Consider the following 19,738-nt stretch of genomic DNA (forward strand, 5'->3'; position numbering starts at 1 on the left):
CTATCCCTGCTCTTAAAGAGCATCTTGTTAACATTCTCTTGGAGGAAAAACATAGATTGTCTGTCTCTCTGTCTATCTGTGTGTCTCTGTGTCTATCTCTCCATCTATCTATCTATCTATCTATCTATCTATCTATCTATCTATCTATCTATCTATCTTTATTACTGGAGATTGGTTGGCTCAAGGAATAAAGGCTTAGACTTCTCATATCAGTTCCTCAGTTAACATGTACATATAAAATATTGTTGCGAATGACATTAAAAGCTGGAAGAGTTGTAGAATTTGAACTGAATTTTGATCAAAACAAGGAGACTGAGAGGCAGAGGTCATTATGGAATGCATTCTAGTCTTGTGTAACAGCCTTTTCAAAGGTACACAGATGACAGACGAAAGGTTGTGTATGAGAACGATAGAATAGAATTCAGGAAGGGGAATAACAGATAACAGGTTTGGAAAGGTAGCTTAGGACCAGGTTGTACAAGACTTTAAAATCCTTCCTATCTTTTTTTTTTTTTGCAGGCAGCTGGGGCTAAGTGATCTGCCCAGGGTCACATACCTAGTAAGTGGCAAGTGTTTGGTCTGAGGCCGGATTTGAACTCAGGTCCTCCTGACTTCAGGGCTGGTGCTCTATCCACTGTGCCATCTAGCTGCCCCAAGACTTTAAAATCCAAACAGGGATGTTTATATTTGATGTTTATATTTGATCCTAAAAGCAGTGGTGATCTGTAGTTTATTGAGGAGAAGAATGACATAATTAGACCTATGCTTTAGGAAAATAACTGTGGCATCTCTGTGGAGGGTACATTGCCATGGGGAAAAGTTTAAAGCCAGATGACCAATTAGGAAGCTATTGAAATGGTCCAGATAAGAAGTAATAAAGGCTTGAACTTGGGTAGTGCCTATGTGAGTAGATAGAAGGGGGAAGATGTGAGAAATACTGTGGAGGTGAATGTGATAAGATTGGGCATAGTTGGTGCATGTGGGGTAAGAGAGTTGATGATAATGCTTAGGTTGTCAGCTGCAGTGACTAGAAGGATAGTAGTGCTCTGAACAGTAATAGGGAAGTTTAGAGGAAAGGTAAATTTGTCAAGGTAGTGGAGGTCGAGGGCAGAGATAATATATTCTGTTTTGGAGAGATTGAATTTGAGATGTAGAAAAAAGGAGAAAAGGTAGTTTATGGCAGATGTGCTCTGTTTTCTTAGTAGAGCAATGAACTCCCACTGAGATTTGGGAATAGGAGATGTATGACACGCATGAGGAGAGAAGAGAAGGTTTGTAGCAAATTGGGCAAATCACAAATGAATTGCTAAATAAAAAATCCCTTGGGCCATACAGACTCAATTCATGCAAAAAATTAAAGAGTAATAGAAAAATATTCTGGGGTGAAGGGGTGGTGAGAGGGGGAGGGAAGGGAAGAGGCACTGCACTGAATTTTTTTTTTTTAACAAATATGGTTGTAATGCCCAAACCAGAGGGAGTGAAAACAAAAAACTAAAGATATGAAAGAATTTCACTAATAAACATTTATCTAACATTTAAAAAAATCCTTATGAGGTGATAACATAATTAGCAAAAAAATTACTGTGAAAAATATGACTAAATTTTAAAAATTCATATGACTGTGGATTAATTCAGAAGTTGCATGATCTAGACCAGTGATGTCAAACTCAGATAGAAATGGGGCCCACTATACTATTCATAAAAATCCATATGGGTCACATATTGACTTAGAAAACCACATATTAACATTATTTATGTTCTCTTGTATTTTTTTTGTTGTTAAATATTTCCCAATTAAATTTTACCCATGGTTTAAGCCACAATTGAGAGTTTTAGGATATGCGTAGACTGAGTATTTGATACCTCTGGTCTAGATTTTCGAAGGAAACCATGAGAAAAAATACAAATGCAAGGGGCATGCCCTGAGCTCAGACAGTATTATAAAGTGATAGCTTTATTTGATTATTTGATATTGGTAAAACAACAGCAACAACAAAATCAGACAATTAAATTAATTGATCAAACTATAGAAGCAGGAAACAGAAACAATCATAAATTGGTGTTCAAAATTGCTAAAAACACAGATTATGTAGGAAAGGATTCCCTATTTGACAGTATATCAAAATAAGGTAAAAATGGATATATGACTTAAATGAAAAAGGTCATTTCTTTAAAGAATTGTAACTAGATCAGATACCTTATCGTTGGGGGAGAAGTATTAACCAAATAAAGTGTAGAGATCTTTTTTTTTTTTACAGAGGAGTTAGGAAGTTTTTACTAAATAATTTTTTAAAGTGAATAAATAAAACCAGTGAAGACAGAATTCAAAAAGGAACAGTTGGGTGGGGAAACTATTTGTTCATCAAATATGAGTGATAACAATGTGCTCTCCTTAAAATAGAGGTAAGCAATATGTTTTCTGTGCTGGTAGTTTGGGTTGGATATTGGAACAAATGGGATGTTCCTAAGTCATTTAGCATTTAACAAAAGGATATTTGCTTCTTACCCATAGCAAAAAGATATTTAATATAGATAGGGTTTGAGGGCACTTCACACTGATTTAACTGAATGAAACTCCCTTAACCTAATTTACCACATCATGATCTACCAACTAAGCACCTTGGTTCTCATTTTGGCTGCTTTCTCCTCAAGTAATGAGGAACCAATATCAACAGTCCAAGCTGTTACTCATCTGAGCCAGTCAGTCTTTTAGCCTGGCTTTGTGTCAGGGGAGGGTTTAGGATACTGTTGCTACCACAGAAGGAAAGTATTTCCATATCTAAACCTACATCTAAACCTACAGTTCCTATCACACTCCACTCCTTGGTGGTAAAGGTCCTTAAGGTTTTCTAGTGCAGAGGTGTCGAACTAAACTGAGAGTTCAGCCTGAACCAGATTAAAATGTAATTGGGAAATCTTTAACAAAATAAATAAATAATTGAATAAAGAAATGAATACAGTATAGATAATGTTAATTTGTTATTTTCCAAGTCACTATGTAACTGCTTCCATTTGAGTCTGACACTCAACTATTCTAGAGGACCTTCTACCACTTAAATGGCTTTAGGGCTGTACCAGTTAGCCCTGACTTCCAGTATTCAAGAAATCTTGTATACACAGCATTAAAGGAATGGTTAAATGAACAAAGCATGGTTCGTGAACAAAACATAGGTGCTTACCGTGTTCAAAACACTATGCTAAGCACAGGAAATACAAATGAAAAATTAAGTCTCTGCTCTCAAGGCCCTTATATTCTAATGGAGAAGACAACACATTTAGAAAGTTTTAGCTGCAAATCAGATGGAAAAGCCCCGTGGATTGTCATAGGATGTAGCAACAAAGGAGATATTAATGCCTCTTCTTTAATATAATTTCCATTGATAAGATATCACTTTTTGATACTGAACCGTTTGAATCATGTTGAACCATATGGCCAAGGAATTTGTTGGTAAGAAATTCTCTTTCTGGTCTTTGAGTAGGTGTGGCCTTAAAGGAAGAAGAGAAAAGCAAGCAGAAACATAACTTAATAAAACAAAAACAAAAAACATTTCCATGAAATAATACCCAAAGCTGTGATGGTCTCTGGAAGAACCAAGTCTGAGGTCTTAAATAATCAGTTCTGTATGGTAGTTGTTGCCATATTTTTCTAGTTCACAGTAGTTTTCTCAATATAAAAGGGTGTTCATAATTAGGAACAGCACCAGGAACATCAGGACCAAAGTAAAGATGATGATACTTCCCACACAGTCATCTATCGTCATCCCAGGGCAGGGAGAATAGCCCTGTACCACTAGTACATAACTAATGTTCCCTGGCCCACCAATTAGGACCTTCCCCTCTCTGGGATATCCATAGGAACAGAGAGAAATACAAAATCTTTACCCCTTTCTTCTGTTAGGGCTGATTTTCATTATCTTTTTTTTTTTTTTTTGGCCATAAAGCCAAGCTCCCAACAGTGCTACCCCCTTTGTCATAGAAGTTGTACAATGGTCACTTGGTGTTGTGCTGACATTAATGTGGACAGTCCAATCCATTTTACATTAGAGTAAAGCAGTGCACTACAATGGACCTACCTTTTGCTGCTCTACAAGCCAGCTTTCACTGTACTGCTGCGAGCCAATCTGCTGTTTGCTTCCATTAGGGTCTGAATCTGCTCTCTTCTGGCTGCTGCTGCTATATTCCTTGCCTGTGTGTACTTCCCATTCAGCTCTTACCCTCTGAATCCAGGTAGGATAATGGCTACTGCAGGACAAATGGACTTTGCTCTTATGCCCTATGTTGGGACAGAGTATTACTGTAGGCCTTGGCACTGCTTATCTAACTGCCCACTATAGCAGGTCTGATTCAGTTCTGCCTGTGCAGAAGATTGCTGTTTGTGTTTAACAGAATCCCTATGAGTGCTGCTCCTCTTGGGTCTGGCTCTGGCTTCTCCTGGGGAGAAAGACAGAAAGCAACACACAAAGCTACAAAGTAGCTCCTCTAGGTCTGTGAATGTATTCTATTTCCTACATGCAAGGATTAGCCACATCTGCTGGCTTTGGGGAAGTGTCCCTGGGAATTGTTTTGCCCTTCTCAGGGGCCCCTCCTGGGAGACACTAACAGAATAGCAGTTTACAGTTTATATTTCTTTGTATTTGTAATTCTTGGCTGAGAGTGGAAATATAAATAGGATACAGTTGGCACATTTGTGCATATTCCCAATTCCACAAATGTCTTTGGGCTTTTGGGACAGTTCAGCATTGTCCTCTCAAGTGCATCACCCTATAACTTGCAGCAAAGAATCATCAAATCCAGGTAGCAAAATGTTGATTTGTCTTTTTAAATTCTAGATTAATCACAAACAAAATAAAAATCAAGTAGTTTGTTCAGCACTGTTGTTAAACAATCCTAAAATTAATGAATCTCCTTTTTAAAGTTTTCTCACTCTTGGGGGTCCCTCATGCACCCTTCATTGGCTTTCTGTGCCCATTTACAATTGGAGGATTTAGGATTACTAGTTCTGCTGGGTTGTTATTTCCAAAAAGTTATTCAAAGCCAAACAGTTTACATAAAAATGACTTCCTTCTAGGTGGGCCAACTTTTACTTGCCTCCCCTGAGATAATTAGGTGATTAAGACCTTTGCTGAGTCCCAGCATCCCCAGTTCTTTTAAATTTATTCTTTTGTAAGGGGAGGAATTATCTCTTTGCCATCCCTCCTATTCAGTTCTCTGGCTGCTTTGAAAAGAGTTCTAAAGAGATCTCCTAGTAGAATTTGGAGGAGGCTTTAAATTACCTGGCTGGGAGACCTAACACAGCTAGAGGGCACAAAATATACCTCTGCATACTCACAGTTCTTACCTTTTTTTTTGTGAATGGCCACAAACACTTTATTCTCATCCCTCAAGAATGTCCCTGTGGGGAGGGTGTATCACATTAAACTACTACCATTTCTAGAGGCAATACCAAAAGCATCCTGCCAGGGCAGACCAGAAAAACCTGGAAAGACTTGTGTGGTCTGATGCTGAGTGAAGCGAGCAGAACCAGGAGAACATTGTGCACAGTAAAAGCCACATTGTGGGATGACTAACTTTGATAGACTTAGCCCTTCTCAGCAATGCAAAGTCTCCAAAAGTCTCATGATGCTATCCACACCCAGAGAAAGAACTATGGAGTTTGAATGCAGATTGAAGCATACTGTCTGCTCTTTTTTCTCTTCTGTTTTCTTTTGTTTCCTCTTTCTTGGGGTTCCTCCTATTGCTTCTAATTCTTCATTACAACATGACTAATGTGAAAATGTATTCAATAGGAATGTATATGTATAACTTATATCAGATTGCATGCCATCTTGGGGAGGGAGGGGAAGAGGGAGGGGGAGAAAATTTTAAAACTCAAAAGCTCATGGAAGTGATTATTGATAAATCAAATTAGTAAAAAAGAAAAAAAAGGGAAAAAAAAGCACTCTGCCAGAAAGCATGAAGGCCAGGCTAGGTTCTCTTTCTGCTGCTTTGCCTATCTCCCACTTCAAGGACCTTATGATGTTCCAGCCTTTCTAGTGTATGTCAGTTTTTACTGGGCTGGGTCTGACTCAGGCTAAACCCTGGGTAATTTAGGTTCAACAGTTTGAACCTTTATCCTCTGAGCCAATCCAGTCTTCAAGTACATTTTGAAGAAATAGTTTTTCTTTAAAACTTTCTTGAAGAGAGATGAGGGGTTAGGAGAATGCTTCTCCACTGTTGAAGTTTAGGGGTGCTGGGAACCCCAAAATTCAAGGGCAGAAGAGGCAGATCCTGCCTTGAATGAATTTGAGTCAAGCCTTCTTTTAGTCAGAGACAAGGTTTATTAAAACACCGATTGAAATGGGCAAGATTTTAAGAATCCATGCTATTGGCCAGATTTTAAGGATCTGAACCTTTGTAATGAGAATACAACTGAGCCAGACTCTTAAGGTATCTGAGCCCTTTAATGGAGGCAAGATGGGCCTTTTATACAGAAAGACTCTGAGAAGATCTGGATGTGACCTAGGAGTGGACAAGTAGTCTGGAGTGACTAGGAGGTAACAGAGAAGGACTTGGATGCTCCAGGCAAACGCCAGGGACCTGGGACACGTGGGAAAGTCCAGGACCTTTTAGGGGTCCATCATTAGTGTCCCATCACCACAACATGCATAATATCCTTTAAATAAGTGGTCAAATCAATTAGAATATCATTTTGTACTATATTCTAGAATATACAAGCATAAAAACATAAAACAGTCCCTGCCCTCATGTGGTTTATGTTTGTAATTTGGACTTCCTTCTATGATGTAGGTTTATGCATGGATTCATAGTGATTCTCCACTTAAAAGTATAGTTATAAAATGGCTCTTGCTCATGCCCCCAGTTTAAGAGAACTTTCTTATAGTGGGCTGAGTGTTGAACTTATAGGCCTGTGCCAGGAAAGGTCTGTTTCTCCTATGTGGCTCTCTCATGCCACAAAGGGACACCATGCAACATAACGAACAGGTTTGACCACAGGTATTTATGCAAAACAACGTAAAATTATTTGGCAGATGTATTCTTTACCAAATAAATTTAAGAAAAATACAAACAAGGCTTGGGATAGGAAAGGGCCTGCCCATTGTTTATACTATATTGTCTCTGAGATATCTTCTAATGCTAGTATTATATAATTTTATGATACAGAACTAAACTTGCCATGGTTCATTATATTTTTTCAATATATTTTTATTTCTGCTGAAATTAATTTGGAATAAATGATGAATGCCAAAATTATAAAAATGCAATTTTTTTTAATACGCATAGACAAGTTTCTGGGAATATTTAAATCGCCTGTGTTTGGTCAGTGTGCTTCAACAGTGACCTGGAGCTCTGCTGAGCTATTGGCAGTTGTGGTTTAGCTAAATTTCTTGTGTATTTGACAGCTATTAACATATTCCTATCAATATGAATAATTAAAATTGGCAGTTCAACAGTCAATGAACTTTTGATTAGCATTATATAATGGTTTTGCAATATTTGGTTTATTTTGCTAGATATAAAGACATTGTTTTTGCCCTTTAGACTAAAGCTGCACAGATGATAATCATTTCTATGTAGTGGGTGACTGATTTTAATGGATGAGTTTCTGTGATTCAGGATCAGCTATTTGGAGCTGTAATGCGGCCATTGGATGAGAAAACATGTGCTTTCCCCAGCTTACTTGCTCAGCATTTCTCTCCTGAAAATAGTGACTTAGTTGGAGATGGGGTAGAAGAATATATTTAGCAGATCCACGCTGTTTCTCAGCCTTAATAAGAGTTGTTAACTTTTCTTGTTTGGTCATTTTTCAGATGTGTCTAACTCTTTGTAACCCCATTTGGGGGTTTTCTTGTCAATGATACTAGAGTAGTTTGCCATTTCCTTCTCCAGCTCATTTTACAGATGAGAAAACTGAGGTTAATAGTGTAAGTGACTTATCCAGGGTCACACAGCTAGTAAGTGTCTGAGGCCAGAGCAGAAAGATAAGTCTTCCTAACTCCCGACCCTGCACTGTGCCACCTGGCTGCCCTCATGTTTTCCTTAATAAGAATAGCATGGCAATTATCATCAAAATGCTACATAAACATAAGTAGTCTTTATTATGTTTTTTCATTACCTCCATCCTTTAAGGATTACTGCCTTTGTGGGGGACCTTCTACTTTTGTCTTGCAATTGGATTAATCATAAAAATGTAGATAAGGCCCTTAGAGATCATTTCTTCCTGCCTCCTCATTTTACAGATGTGAAAATTAAGGATGGGAGAGGTCATAGTAAAAAAAGAGCTGAACTTAAAATCATGAAAGATTCAAATCCTAATTTGCATATTTAATAGTTACATGATTCTGGAAATCTCACCAAACTGCAGTTTCTTCATACACAAAATGAGATAAACATAACTTTGGGAATTCTTCCCAGTTCTAGATCTATGTTTCTAAGAACCTCAGTAAATCTCAGTTTCCTTATCTGCAAGATGGGGTTATAATACTTGCCCTACCAACTTCTTAAGTGTCTTCTGAGGAAAGTACTCTATAAACCTTAAAGTGGAATAAATTATTTGTAATAATTTACCCAATATTATAATAAGTAGTAATTAATAGAACCCAGATTCAAATCCACTTCTCCTGATTCTTCTTCTTAGTCAGTGCTCTACTTTCCTAATTCAGTGCTTTTTCCACTGTGCCATCAAAGGGCAAATTCATAGTTTGACCATTGAGACGGTCATTATTGTGCTAGATCTCAAGATAGAGCTTTTCTGAGGACTCGCATTAAATTCTTCCCTTTCATTTCAAGTTACCATCTTCTTTTCCTTTAACTTTTACTGCTTCATGAGATGTAGTCAAAGGTACAAAGTAGATTTTTACATATTTCTGTAGAGAAAATATTAGTTAACACTAGTTAGCAATATCAGGTCTTTAGCATGAGTTCAGCCCTTATCTGAAGGCACTTACCTCCATGTCTATGTAGAGTGTATGTCCCTTTTGTTTACTATGTAAAATGCGAAGGTAGCAGCAAATTAGGGGCTTTCTTTTATCAAAATCTTCAAAGCAATCACCTATAGTCCATTCTTCCACATTTTCATAAAACACTACCACATTGAGACCCTTTGAGTTAGGTTTTTCACTGGGCTTTGCTGTCCTATGATTATCATTCTTGGCCTGGCCTCACTCCATCTCCTAGTAGTTCAGTGATTTAATCAACTGGTGTAAGAACTGCCAAAGATGATGATTTCTTTTATCTTTGGCAGTTCTTGACTCCAGAGAATAATTGAGTAACCCATTTACTGGTCAGGAGCTTATTGACAGCTAGATGGCATGGTGGACAGAGTACTGGGCCTAGTGTCGGGACAATCAGAGTTCCTCCAGCCTCAGACTTGCTAATTAATTCTTGCTGTGTAACACCAGCACTTACCTCTGTCTGCCTCTATTTCTTCACCTGTAAAATAGGGATCATAATAATGCCTACCTTTCAGTGATGTTATAAGAATCAAAAGAGATAATATTTGTAAAGCATTTAGCTCAATACTTGGCAGGTAGTAGACACTTAATAAATACCTTTTCCCTTCCCTTGTTTTCTTCTCTTATTTCTCTGAAAATGTCCCAAATAGGTCTCCTCACACACTAGTCAGGTGTAGGCAAAGTAACTTTCTAATTACTTGCTTCCTGATGTGAATTGTGTGGAACCATTGAAGAGGCTGGTTCCTTCTGTGCATATGGTAGTCACCCTGTATTTTATAGAAACTCAGTTCCTACCTTAGCAGGTCACAAAATAAGAATACCTTTTGGGACAGAAAACTTTTAAAAACAATTCCAAGCACATGTGCCAGCTACCATAATAGCTAACAAGGATGATAAACCTCTATATAGTTAAGCTTACTAGTAAGTAACTTTGGGTTAAATAAATCACAGATGTAGAGATTGATTATTCTATACCATTCCACAATTGCAACATGATTGTAACAACCTCCTTCTCTCCAAGTAGCCTGAATCTTTGGAAAACTCTAAAGCCTATGGGACAGGTTCATAATTGAATAGGCTCAGGAAACCTATGTATACCATCTGGATTCTTCCCTGAACTAAGTCCAGTTTCCAGTACAGCAGGGAGGTACTTCTACAAGTTCTGACACATTTTTGCAGCCTCCTCTGTGTCTGGCCTAAGTCTAAGGTAGTTGTACCTTTGTGCTTACCCCTTGAACTTATTCTTATCATGATTTAAATCCCAGAAAAAAAAATTCAGGAGTACAGACTTGGTTGTCTAGCAAACATATTTAGATTTTTGGGTAATTTGTAATAACAAAACAATATAGAGGAAACTGATTTATGTTTTTGATGTATTAGGAAGATTCTACCTACAGCAAAAGTTTGGAACCGGATTAAAATGTAATTGGGAAATGTTTAATGAAATAAATAAAAATACAATAAAACATAGATAATATCACATTTTAAAACTAGGTCAGTATGCAGTCCACAGGGATCCTTATGTGGCCCCCTTTCTACTTGAGTTTGAAATCACTGACCTGTAGCTTTCAGGTTCTAGATTGGCAACAGAATTAATTTTTAAAATTGAAATATTTCTTTGGAATTTTTTATGAAAGTTTAAAAAAATTTCCTTTTTCTTCTAGTTTGCACCTTGATAAAAAATTTGTCACTTTCCAAAATGCCTTTTCAAGGTGATCCTGTAATTGGTAAGTAATTTTTTTCACTTCAATTAGTAGCTTTCAATCATTGTAGTTTATTTTGCTAGTTTATTATCTGTTTATTCTCCTCTTCATTCTCCATTGCTATCAAATCATGATAACCAGAAATGCATCTGTTAGGTCAAGGTCATAGGAATTTTCCATTTTAAAATTTGGAGGGGTATTTTAGGAAAGTAGTGGTATAGAGTATAGAGAAATCCAGATACTTCACAAATGCTCCAGCTTTTTTTCTCTAAAATGTACTAGATTGAAAGAAAAAGAAAACCCAAAGCAAATCAATTATACATGTTATCCAAACCAGGAGTACACAAAAAGATTGCAAAACTCCTGTGAATCCTGTGGAGGCTCTGAATAGATACAAACCAGAGCAGATGGAAGACATGGTGAAGTGGGAAGCAACCTGATCTCAGACCGGGTGGCTTCTGGTGTAGGCAGAAGACCAGAACAGATCCAAGCTGGATCTTGAGGCAGTGGAAAGAAAGGCCCTCAGGAAAGCCTAGTGCTAAGATGGTACAAGAATCCCAGAGCATTGCCCAGCTTTGGGGTTTTGTGGTGATTGTCTCCTTTGCTCGTGGTGCTTAGAGATCCCTCGGTGGGAAGGAGAAAGAGGTGGCTCTTGGAGCTTCCAGTACTCCAAGCCCCATTTCCAGGGGAAAGTTTACCCACTTTCTGCCAAGATGTCCAGCTTCTCCAGGAATTGGAAGATCATCTTTTCAGAAAACTTTGAGGGCTTGCTCAAAGCATTGGGAGTGAATGTGATGCTAAGGAAGATTGCTGTGGCAGCTGCCTCAAAGCCAGCAGTGGAGATTAAACAGGATGGAGAGAGTTTCTACATCAAAACTTTTACCACTGTGAGGACCACTGAGATTAACTTCAAAATCGGGGAAGAGTTTGAGGAGCAGACAGTGGATGGGAGGCCCTATAAGAGCCTGGTGAAGTGGGAAAATCAGAACAAGATGGTCTGTGAACAGAGACTCCTGAAAGGGGAGGAACCCAAGACCTCCTGGTCCCAGGAGCTGACCAGTGATGGAGAGGTGATCCTGACCATGACGGCAGATGATGTGGTGTGCACCAGGGTCTACATCAGGGAGTGAGTGCTGAAGGGATGTGCTGTGAGGGTCCCCTATGTCTTCCACATCTCTCCTGCTTCATGGCCTCCCAATAACCACTCAACTTCAGAGTTTTTTGTTTACCTTGTCAAGCTTTCCTCCCAACTCTACCCATCTAGTTCTCTGACCTGCTCCCCTGCCCTGCCTTGTCCCTTGTTATATCTGGAAGCCAGCATCCTGGGCACTTCCTAGAGTCTACCTCTGCTTTCTCTACCCCTTCCCATTTCACCTAACCCATCCTAAATGAATCCCTGACCACCCTGGCGAGGGATTTTACTTCCCTCCCTCTGTCTCTGATCAAGAGACTCTGCCCGGGAGAGATCTTCTCCATTTCTGAGAGATCCCAAGAGGGAGAGAAAGAGAGCAAGAGAACGCTCCCCATCAACACTGGACAGAAGCCCATCGTCTCTGCTTTATCCCTAAGGCCTCTCCCTCTATCCCACAGCATTCCCTTTTTTCCCCATATCCCTGTAGCTGATTCAGTTTGGAATATTTATTTGTTAATGTTATTAAACTATCTGAAAGCTTAAAAAAAAAAAGAATCCCAGAGCATCAGAAGAAAGGCTTCAGTCCCAGGGTAGCCTCATTGCCCCAATTACAGTAGAAGAAATGCCCCAAGCAGTATCTATGCAGCCCCAGCCTAATGTTGCATCCAGATAACCTGGGCCTGTAGTTTATTTTGCTAGTTTATTATCTATTTATTCTCCTATTCATTCTCCATTGCTATCAAATCATGATAACCAGAAATGCATCTGTTAGGAATTTTCCATTTTAAAATTTGGAGGGGTATTTTAGGAAAGTAGTGGCAAGAGACAGGGCCAAACAATTCCTAGAGAAGATGGGGCCTAGTTTTAGCCTCTGTAATCAGGACCAAGAATGATCTGTATCCAGAAGTACCCATACCCAAAGTATGACACAGGTTCGGTCTAGGGATGCTGGGAACTCCGAAATTCAAGGCGAGAGATGCGGGTCCTTCCTTGAAAAAATTCAAGTCAAGACTTCTTTCAGTCAGAGACAAGGTTCATTAAAACTTTGGTTGAGTTGGGCGAGATTTTAAGAATCTGCACTATTGGCTGGATTTTAAGAATCTGGGCAATTTAATGGGGCAAGATGGACAAGGAGTGGGTCTAGATGGAATCAAATGTGGGAAGAGGCTGTGATGATCTGGAGGTAACAGACAACAAAGGGCTGGGCTAAGTTAGAGGTAACAGAGAATTGAAGGTCAGACCATTGTGAAAGGACATTTGGAAGGATTATTTGAGGATGCCTCAGGCAAATACCAGGGTTCCTGGAATTCATGGGAAAATTCAAAAAGGGAAGGGGTCTGGAGTGCATACCCAGTCATACCCCCCTCAAACAAATGGGACCTAAATTCTTTTGAGATGAGGTGAAGGTCTTGGCTTCTGAAACTGCTTACTGCTGGCAAGGAGCCTAGAGCTGTCCCTGCCTTGCTGGAGTCCTACGGAGGAAGTTAACTGTAAGGGGGCACAGGCTGCATGCAGGGGACAATGGAGAGAAATAGTCTGGTACCCACTGTTTGCTGCCAAATGTAGGTAAATGGCTTGTAGTCTAGAAGACACAATTCTGATAAGCAAGTCTCTAGGGCCAAAATATAGGGAGGAGTAAAAGTACAAGAGCCCCATTAAAATTATTTACATTTAACCTGATCTTGTTACTTTCTTGAAAGTTTCCATTCTGATTCCAAATTCCTTTAAGAGGATCAGATGCTATTGGGAAGTAACAACACTTTTCCCAGTAGAAGTTTTCCATCCTTGGCCAGATAACAAAAGACTTGGGAGGATACTTAAGTAGTGATTAGGCCAGATAGGTTAATTGCACTAAAATTCTCTTCCCCAAACCAAATTGAAGATGTTACTGATTTAATTTCAGTAATTTGGGATATGGATATGGGATATTTTCAGGTCAAAACAGCAAGATCTCACACACTTGCATTGTGCTTATATCTTTTACTTGTTCTGATTATAGAAATTTGCTATAAAAAGATAAAGCAGGGACAAGATTTATACTAAGTATGGCAGGATTAAAACATTCTTAGAATTCAGTTAATTCGTAGTTTTCCAACCATGCAGTATCAGTTCCACCTCATAGCCAGACTCAGGAATAGCCGGGTGGGTAACATTGCTTTTCAAAGGAACACAATGGAGAAGCTGAGCCAGGAGGATCACATCTTACACTGAGACTAAAATTGTCCTCTTAGCTTTTCCAGTATAGACCTCGATCTCTCGAGTAGCTTGTGGCATTTCTGTCAGGTGGTGGATTGTTGACTGTTATTATTTGATCCTTACAACAACGTATGAAGTTGTAATTATTATTCCTATTAAGGAAACTGAGGCAAACAGGTTAACTCCAAGCCTAGCACTCTATCTACTGTGCCACCCGGCTGCCTTGAGTATATTATCCTTTGACCCAGTGATACTACTGAGCATATACCTCAGAGAGATTAAAGAGAAAGGAAAAGAATTTATATATACAAAAATATTTATAGTAGCTTTTTTGTTAGAGCGAAGAATTGGAAACAAGAAGAGTGTGCATCAATTGTGGCATATGAATGTAATGGAATATTTCTGTGTCATACAAAATGGCAAAAAGGACAATTTCACAGAAACCTGAGAAGATTTGTATGACCTGCTGTAAAGTGAGCAGAACTAGGAGAACAATTTATACAAAGAAAACAACATTGTTAAAAGAACAACAAAAATATTTTGAAAGTCAGATAAATACAGTGCCCAACCAGGCCTCCAGAGAATGTATTATGAACAATGCTATGTATGTCCTGTTAGATTGGTGATTGATTCAAAATGCAGAATGAGATATATTTTTTGGACTTGGCCATTAAGGAGGGCAATGTAGAAATATACTTGGCTTACAATTATGCATATTTGTTATGAGGATTTTCATTTCCTTTTTTTTTTTTGGTCATTATTTAAATGGGGAAAGATGGGATGGTAGAAGAGAGAGAAAATGACTTATTAATTCAAAAAATATTTTGGGAGATCTAATTTTTATATCCTTTTAACAGAGTTACTACCTTAACTAAAAGAAGTCACAGCTTGATGTAAAATGGAGAGGGACCCCGATGGATGTGTCTAGATTTTTTTTTTTAGTAAAAAACATTTTTAATATGGCTAGATTTTATCATCATTTCTGTGATAATGTTTCCAAAGGCATTTTACCGTTTAAAATTATACTTTTGTACATATTAAGACATACTTCCTTGTCTGTTACGCTAAGCTTTTGTTTAAGGGACTCTGTAGAGTTACCCAAGGGTACTTGACTCTATTCAGGGGTAAATCTGTGGCCTCGAGGCCATATATGGCCTTCTAGGTCTTTGGGCTTGGCTTTTTGACTGGGTCCAGGTTTTACAGAACAAATCCTTTTATTAAGGTGATTTATTCTGTGAAGTTTGGATTCAGTCAGAGGGCTGCACTTGAGAACTTAGAAGGCCACATGTGGCCTCAAGGCTGCAGGTTCCCCACCCTTGCATCCATATAGACCTATTTTTTCTCCTGAACTCTTTTTCCTGAAAGAACTGATATACCAGGAAAACTATTAAGATATAAAAAGTATTACAAAAATCAAGTTGTTTGTTTGTTTTTGCTTTTTTACTGTAGGTATTTTCTTTGCTACTTTATTAGGTAAATATATATTTTTGTTCTTTTTTAACAGGTAGCTGGCAGTGGTTAATAAGTGATAGTTTAAAAAATCTCCATCTTATCTCAAGTACTTCAAGACAGCATATCAAGGTACAATTATCTTTTCACACTCCGACTTTTCACAAAATCATGCCTGTGATTATTTTCTGTTTTTTTTTCTCTCTTTTCGTATCAAGGTACTAAGTGTTTATAGAGGCAACTATCTGGCACCATGAATAGGGCACTATCCATGTAGTAGCCTAGAGTCAGGAAGACCTGAGTTCAAATCTAGCCTCACATACTTTCTAACTGAATGACCCTGGACAAATTACTTAAATCTCTGTCTGCCTTAGTTTCCTCTATGGTAAGATGAGTGTGGTAATAGCACCTACTTCAAATGATTGTTGTGAAGATGAAATGAGATAATATTTGTAAACTACTTATTACATCCCTGGTACATAGTATCTAGGGAAGTTAAGTCATTTGTCCAAGATCACACAAGCAGGCAAAGCTTAAATTCATTTTGCTTGATTCCAGTTCCAGCCCTCTATCTATGTGCTATACTTAACTTTCCTCTTATAATTTTGTCAATATCATAATGATTATATTTGTTATAATTAATAATGTTATAATTATATATAGTATATTCTACTTTGATTGGTAAAACCCTGGTATTGCTATCAATGATAGTGATACCTATATTCTTTACTTTTTGTTCTCCTTGCAAATACTTCTTTTTCCTATTTTATTAATTTCTTTTCATGTTTGCAAGTTCAGATGACTTTTACAGTTCTGTAGTGTGGTACCAGAAATTCATAAATTTATATATAGACTGTTAGATTCAGAAGGGATGTTCAAGAAAGTCTGTGCCAATCATAATATAGGTTAGAAATGACTTGACTAGTACTTGAATAATTTAAGTTGTCTTCCAGAATTCAATAAAGTTATCTTTCTTTTTCCTACACTTTCACTAATATGCTTCTGTGTAAATATTTTGAGAGTAGAACCCTCGTTTGTAGTTGAACCAAGTTTTTTACATGCATAGTACAAGTTGAGGTAATGAAAGTGGCGGGAAAGTAGCATGACTGTGTTAATTCAGTGTTATGTTACACTTAGACTTTGGAATTGTGAGATGTCTATCATCTTTGCTCCTCAAAGGGGCCATTGGTTACAATAATATTATTACCATCAGATTAGCTTTTTTAATGAAATAAGACTTTTAACTCTTAAAACATGAATGGGATTTGGTCGCTAAATTACCTTAGGCTCTTTCAAAACCCACTATTTCCATCCTGCCTGTCATCTCAGTTTTTAATGTTATCTGTTCCTGTGTACTTTATAAATTGTGTTTTTTTCAAATTCTATTTTAATAAAATTATTGATCTTTTAAAAATTATGTTACAAACCAGTGACTGGCACATAGGCACTTAATAAATGCTTTTAGCTTGATTTCATCCATGCTTGTTTCTAGTCGCACTGGCCTCCTACTTGTTTAATGTATGCAAAATTCTGTTTTCTACCTCCATAGTTTTGCACAGATGTTCTCCCATATCTGGAATGTGTTCCCTCCTCACCTTAGCCACACAGAATGTGTAGCTTCCTTCAGAGAATGGCTATTTGCCATTGCTATTTCCTACCCAAGGATTCATCTAGTGTCACCCTCTTGAAATTAATTTGTATTTACTCATCTATACAGTGTTCGCGACTGTATTCATCCAAGACCTGTAAGCTCCTTAAAAACAGAGGACTTTTTTCACTTTTGTCTTTGTGAGGCTAGCACCTAACAAGTGATTTGTACATAATAGGCACTTAATAATTGAATTCAACTGATCACCATTCACTTCTTGAGAATGACATATTAAATAGAGCCAGTCTTTTTAGAGCTAGGCATTTTAAAGTCAAAGAACCTAAGTTCATGTCCCAGCTCTTTGCCTTTTGGGACTTCACTTTCCTCATTTATAAAATGAATCATTTTAAAGTGGGTTGGCAGGATTCCAAAGGACTGAGGATTATCTGTGCTACTCACTCCTTATAGTGACGGATGGATTCAGGTTACAAAATGAGTCATACATTTTTGGACAAGGATAATGTGAGAATTTCTTTTTCTTCAAAATGCATATTTATTACAGATATGATATGTGTTGCCTATTTAAGATATATATGTCCACATGGATTGTCTAAAAATAAATTACAGGGAAGTATTGATAGATTTCTGCCATCTTACTGGCATCTATATAAGATTTTTTTCCCTGGCTGTAGGGGAGTAATAGAAGCTATATTGAGTCTGGCTGTTCTATTTTCTTCAGAAAGAGAGGGGTACTGGATTCAGATTATATTTGTCTGCCCTTCTTAAATATTGCTGTTCTAGGAAATTGTTTTTTTTTAAGGTTCAGGCTACTTTCTTGACTGTTATTGTTGTTCATTTGTTCAGTTGTGTCTGATCTTTATGAACCATAACACACCAATGCTACCATTTCCTTTTCCAGTGGATTGAGGCAAACAGAGGTTAAGTGACTTGTCCAAGTTCACACAGCTAGTAAGTATCTGAGTTCAGATTTGAACTCAGTTCTTCCTGATTCCAGGCCCTGTGATCTAGCTGTTGAGCCACCTACCTGCATCACTTTCCTCATTGTTATCACTTAAAGGAGTAACGTATAGGTATAATGCAAATAATGAAGGTAAAACCCAAAGCTTATACCCATAGGCTTGACTCTTGCCAATGAAAAGCTGATTACACCAAAGACCATCACAAATGTTGATACAAACCCATTTATCCACCGAAATAACAAACAGAAATCAGAGAAGTTTTTCAAATTAGAATATAACAGAAAATACCCTAAGTAAATAGCCCTGTACTTAGAGCAGAGGTATCTCTGTTCAACCAAAAGAGAGATCACAATCTCATCAAAAGGGAAATTCACCTAAGTCTCTGGACAGGCTAGGTAGAAATCAAAGAAATGAGGAGCCAGCTTTCCTCTGCATATCTCCCTTTTGAAAACCTTTCCCCTGCCCCCATGGATCTCTGAAGGAAATCTAGAAACTTATGTATCTCTCACCTAGTAAGAATGAAGAATGTCTCTGCTTTCAAAAGTGATTGCATCAACTCCACCTCTCCACTGAATCATCTGGAATCAATCTGGAAGAGTCTTATGTAAATACTCCAGGATTTACTGGAAATCTAGGTTGTGCAAGGTGGTTTTTTTTTTTTTTTTTAGATTTTTTCCTTTCACATTAGGGGTGAGGGAATTGGGAGAAGAAAAGAAATGTGTGTTAATTGGAAAAATAAAATTTAAGAAAGTAAAGTGGGTCCAGCTAAATGACTTCTATACCCCTTCCAGCTATAAATCTATAATCTATACAGGATTTTTCTGAAAAACTGTGTTTTTTTTTCCAAAACATGTTGTCTTCTCTCCTTTTACAGTATTTTCTCTTCATTGTTTTCTTACAGTTCTTGACAGTTCAGACATACTTGTCATACTAATTTAACATTACTGATACTGAGTTGTGATCTTTCCATCTGAATGTTTTTTCTGTTGAAGTTCATTTATAAAAATGAGCTAATTTGGGTTAATTTCTGCTTGTGATGATGGTATTTTTTTTCCTATTTTATTTCACTGGATGAGAAGAAAAATATTGTTTAGAATTGCCTTTAGTGTTTTGAGAACATTGATCCTGATGGAGAACCAATTTATCTACTCTATTTTGAATTGATTAACTCCAAAGAGAATCTTTTATGGTATGAGTTTGGAACATATATATCTTAGAAAGGAATGACATCATCTTGTTTCTATTTTTATTGATTAAAAATAAAGAATCACTATGCTTATAGTCATTAATAGTACAATTATTTCTTAGTCATCTCTTCAAGTCATAGAAGCTTTTTATAACCTCCCAGGTTTGACTTTATTTTAGGAAGCTGCTGTGTCAGCCCTGGCAGCTTTGTGCAATGAATACTACCTGAATTACCATGGAGAAGCTGATCCTGTTCTACAGGGTAAGTGATTCATATGTCTTGTCTGTTTTCTTTAATTAATACCATTAATTATCCCTGTTTAATGTACTGATAGAGAATGGAAAAAGGGGCCTTTAAACACCACCACCGTGGATTAGTATAATTATAAGCCCAACCTAGTTGTGTATAATTTTAAGGTTTACTTAATCACTGGAAAATATACTTATATAATAATTAATGTACACAAGCTTTTTGTTCTGTGTGAAATATTGCCCTGGAGGGATTCAAGAGATGGGATAATACCCGTAATAGAAGGTTTCTTCATCTGAGGTAG

General features: G+C 37.5%; 1 protein-coding gene and 1 pseudogene across 4 annotated transcripts in view; both read left to right on the forward strand.

The window, feature by feature from the left end:
* TBCD (tubulin folding cofactor D) overlaps positions 1–19,738 on the forward strand; it is a 502,517-nt gene that overhangs the window by 321,039 nt on the left and 161,740 nt on the right. For all 4 annotated transcript variants that reach the window (XM_078155768.1, XM_078155769.1, XM_020987528.2 and 1 more), the window contains 3 exons: positions 10,616–10,678; positions 15,487–15,563; positions 19,365–19,446. In XM_078155768.1, coding sequence (XP_078011894.1) covers positions 10,616–10,678; positions 15,487–15,563; positions 19,365–19,446 — 222 coding nt within the window. The remainder of the gene's footprint in view (positions 1–10,615; positions 10,679–15,486; positions 15,564–19,364; positions 19,447–19,738) is intronic.
* On the forward strand, positions 11,348–13,751 carry LOC144457938 (cellular retinoic acid-binding protein 2 pseudogene; annotated as a pseudogene).

The sequence above is a fragment of the Phascolarctos cinereus genome, unplaced genomic scaffold (genome assembly GCF_003287225.1).
Source record: "Phascolarctos cinereus isolate Bilbo 61053 unplaced genomic scaffold, phaCin_HiC Scaffold_5;HRSCAF=322, whole genome shotgun sequence".
NCBI classification, from domain to species: Eukaryota; Metazoa; Chordata; class Mammalia; order Diprotodontia; family Phascolarctidae; genus Phascolarctos; species Phascolarctos cinereus.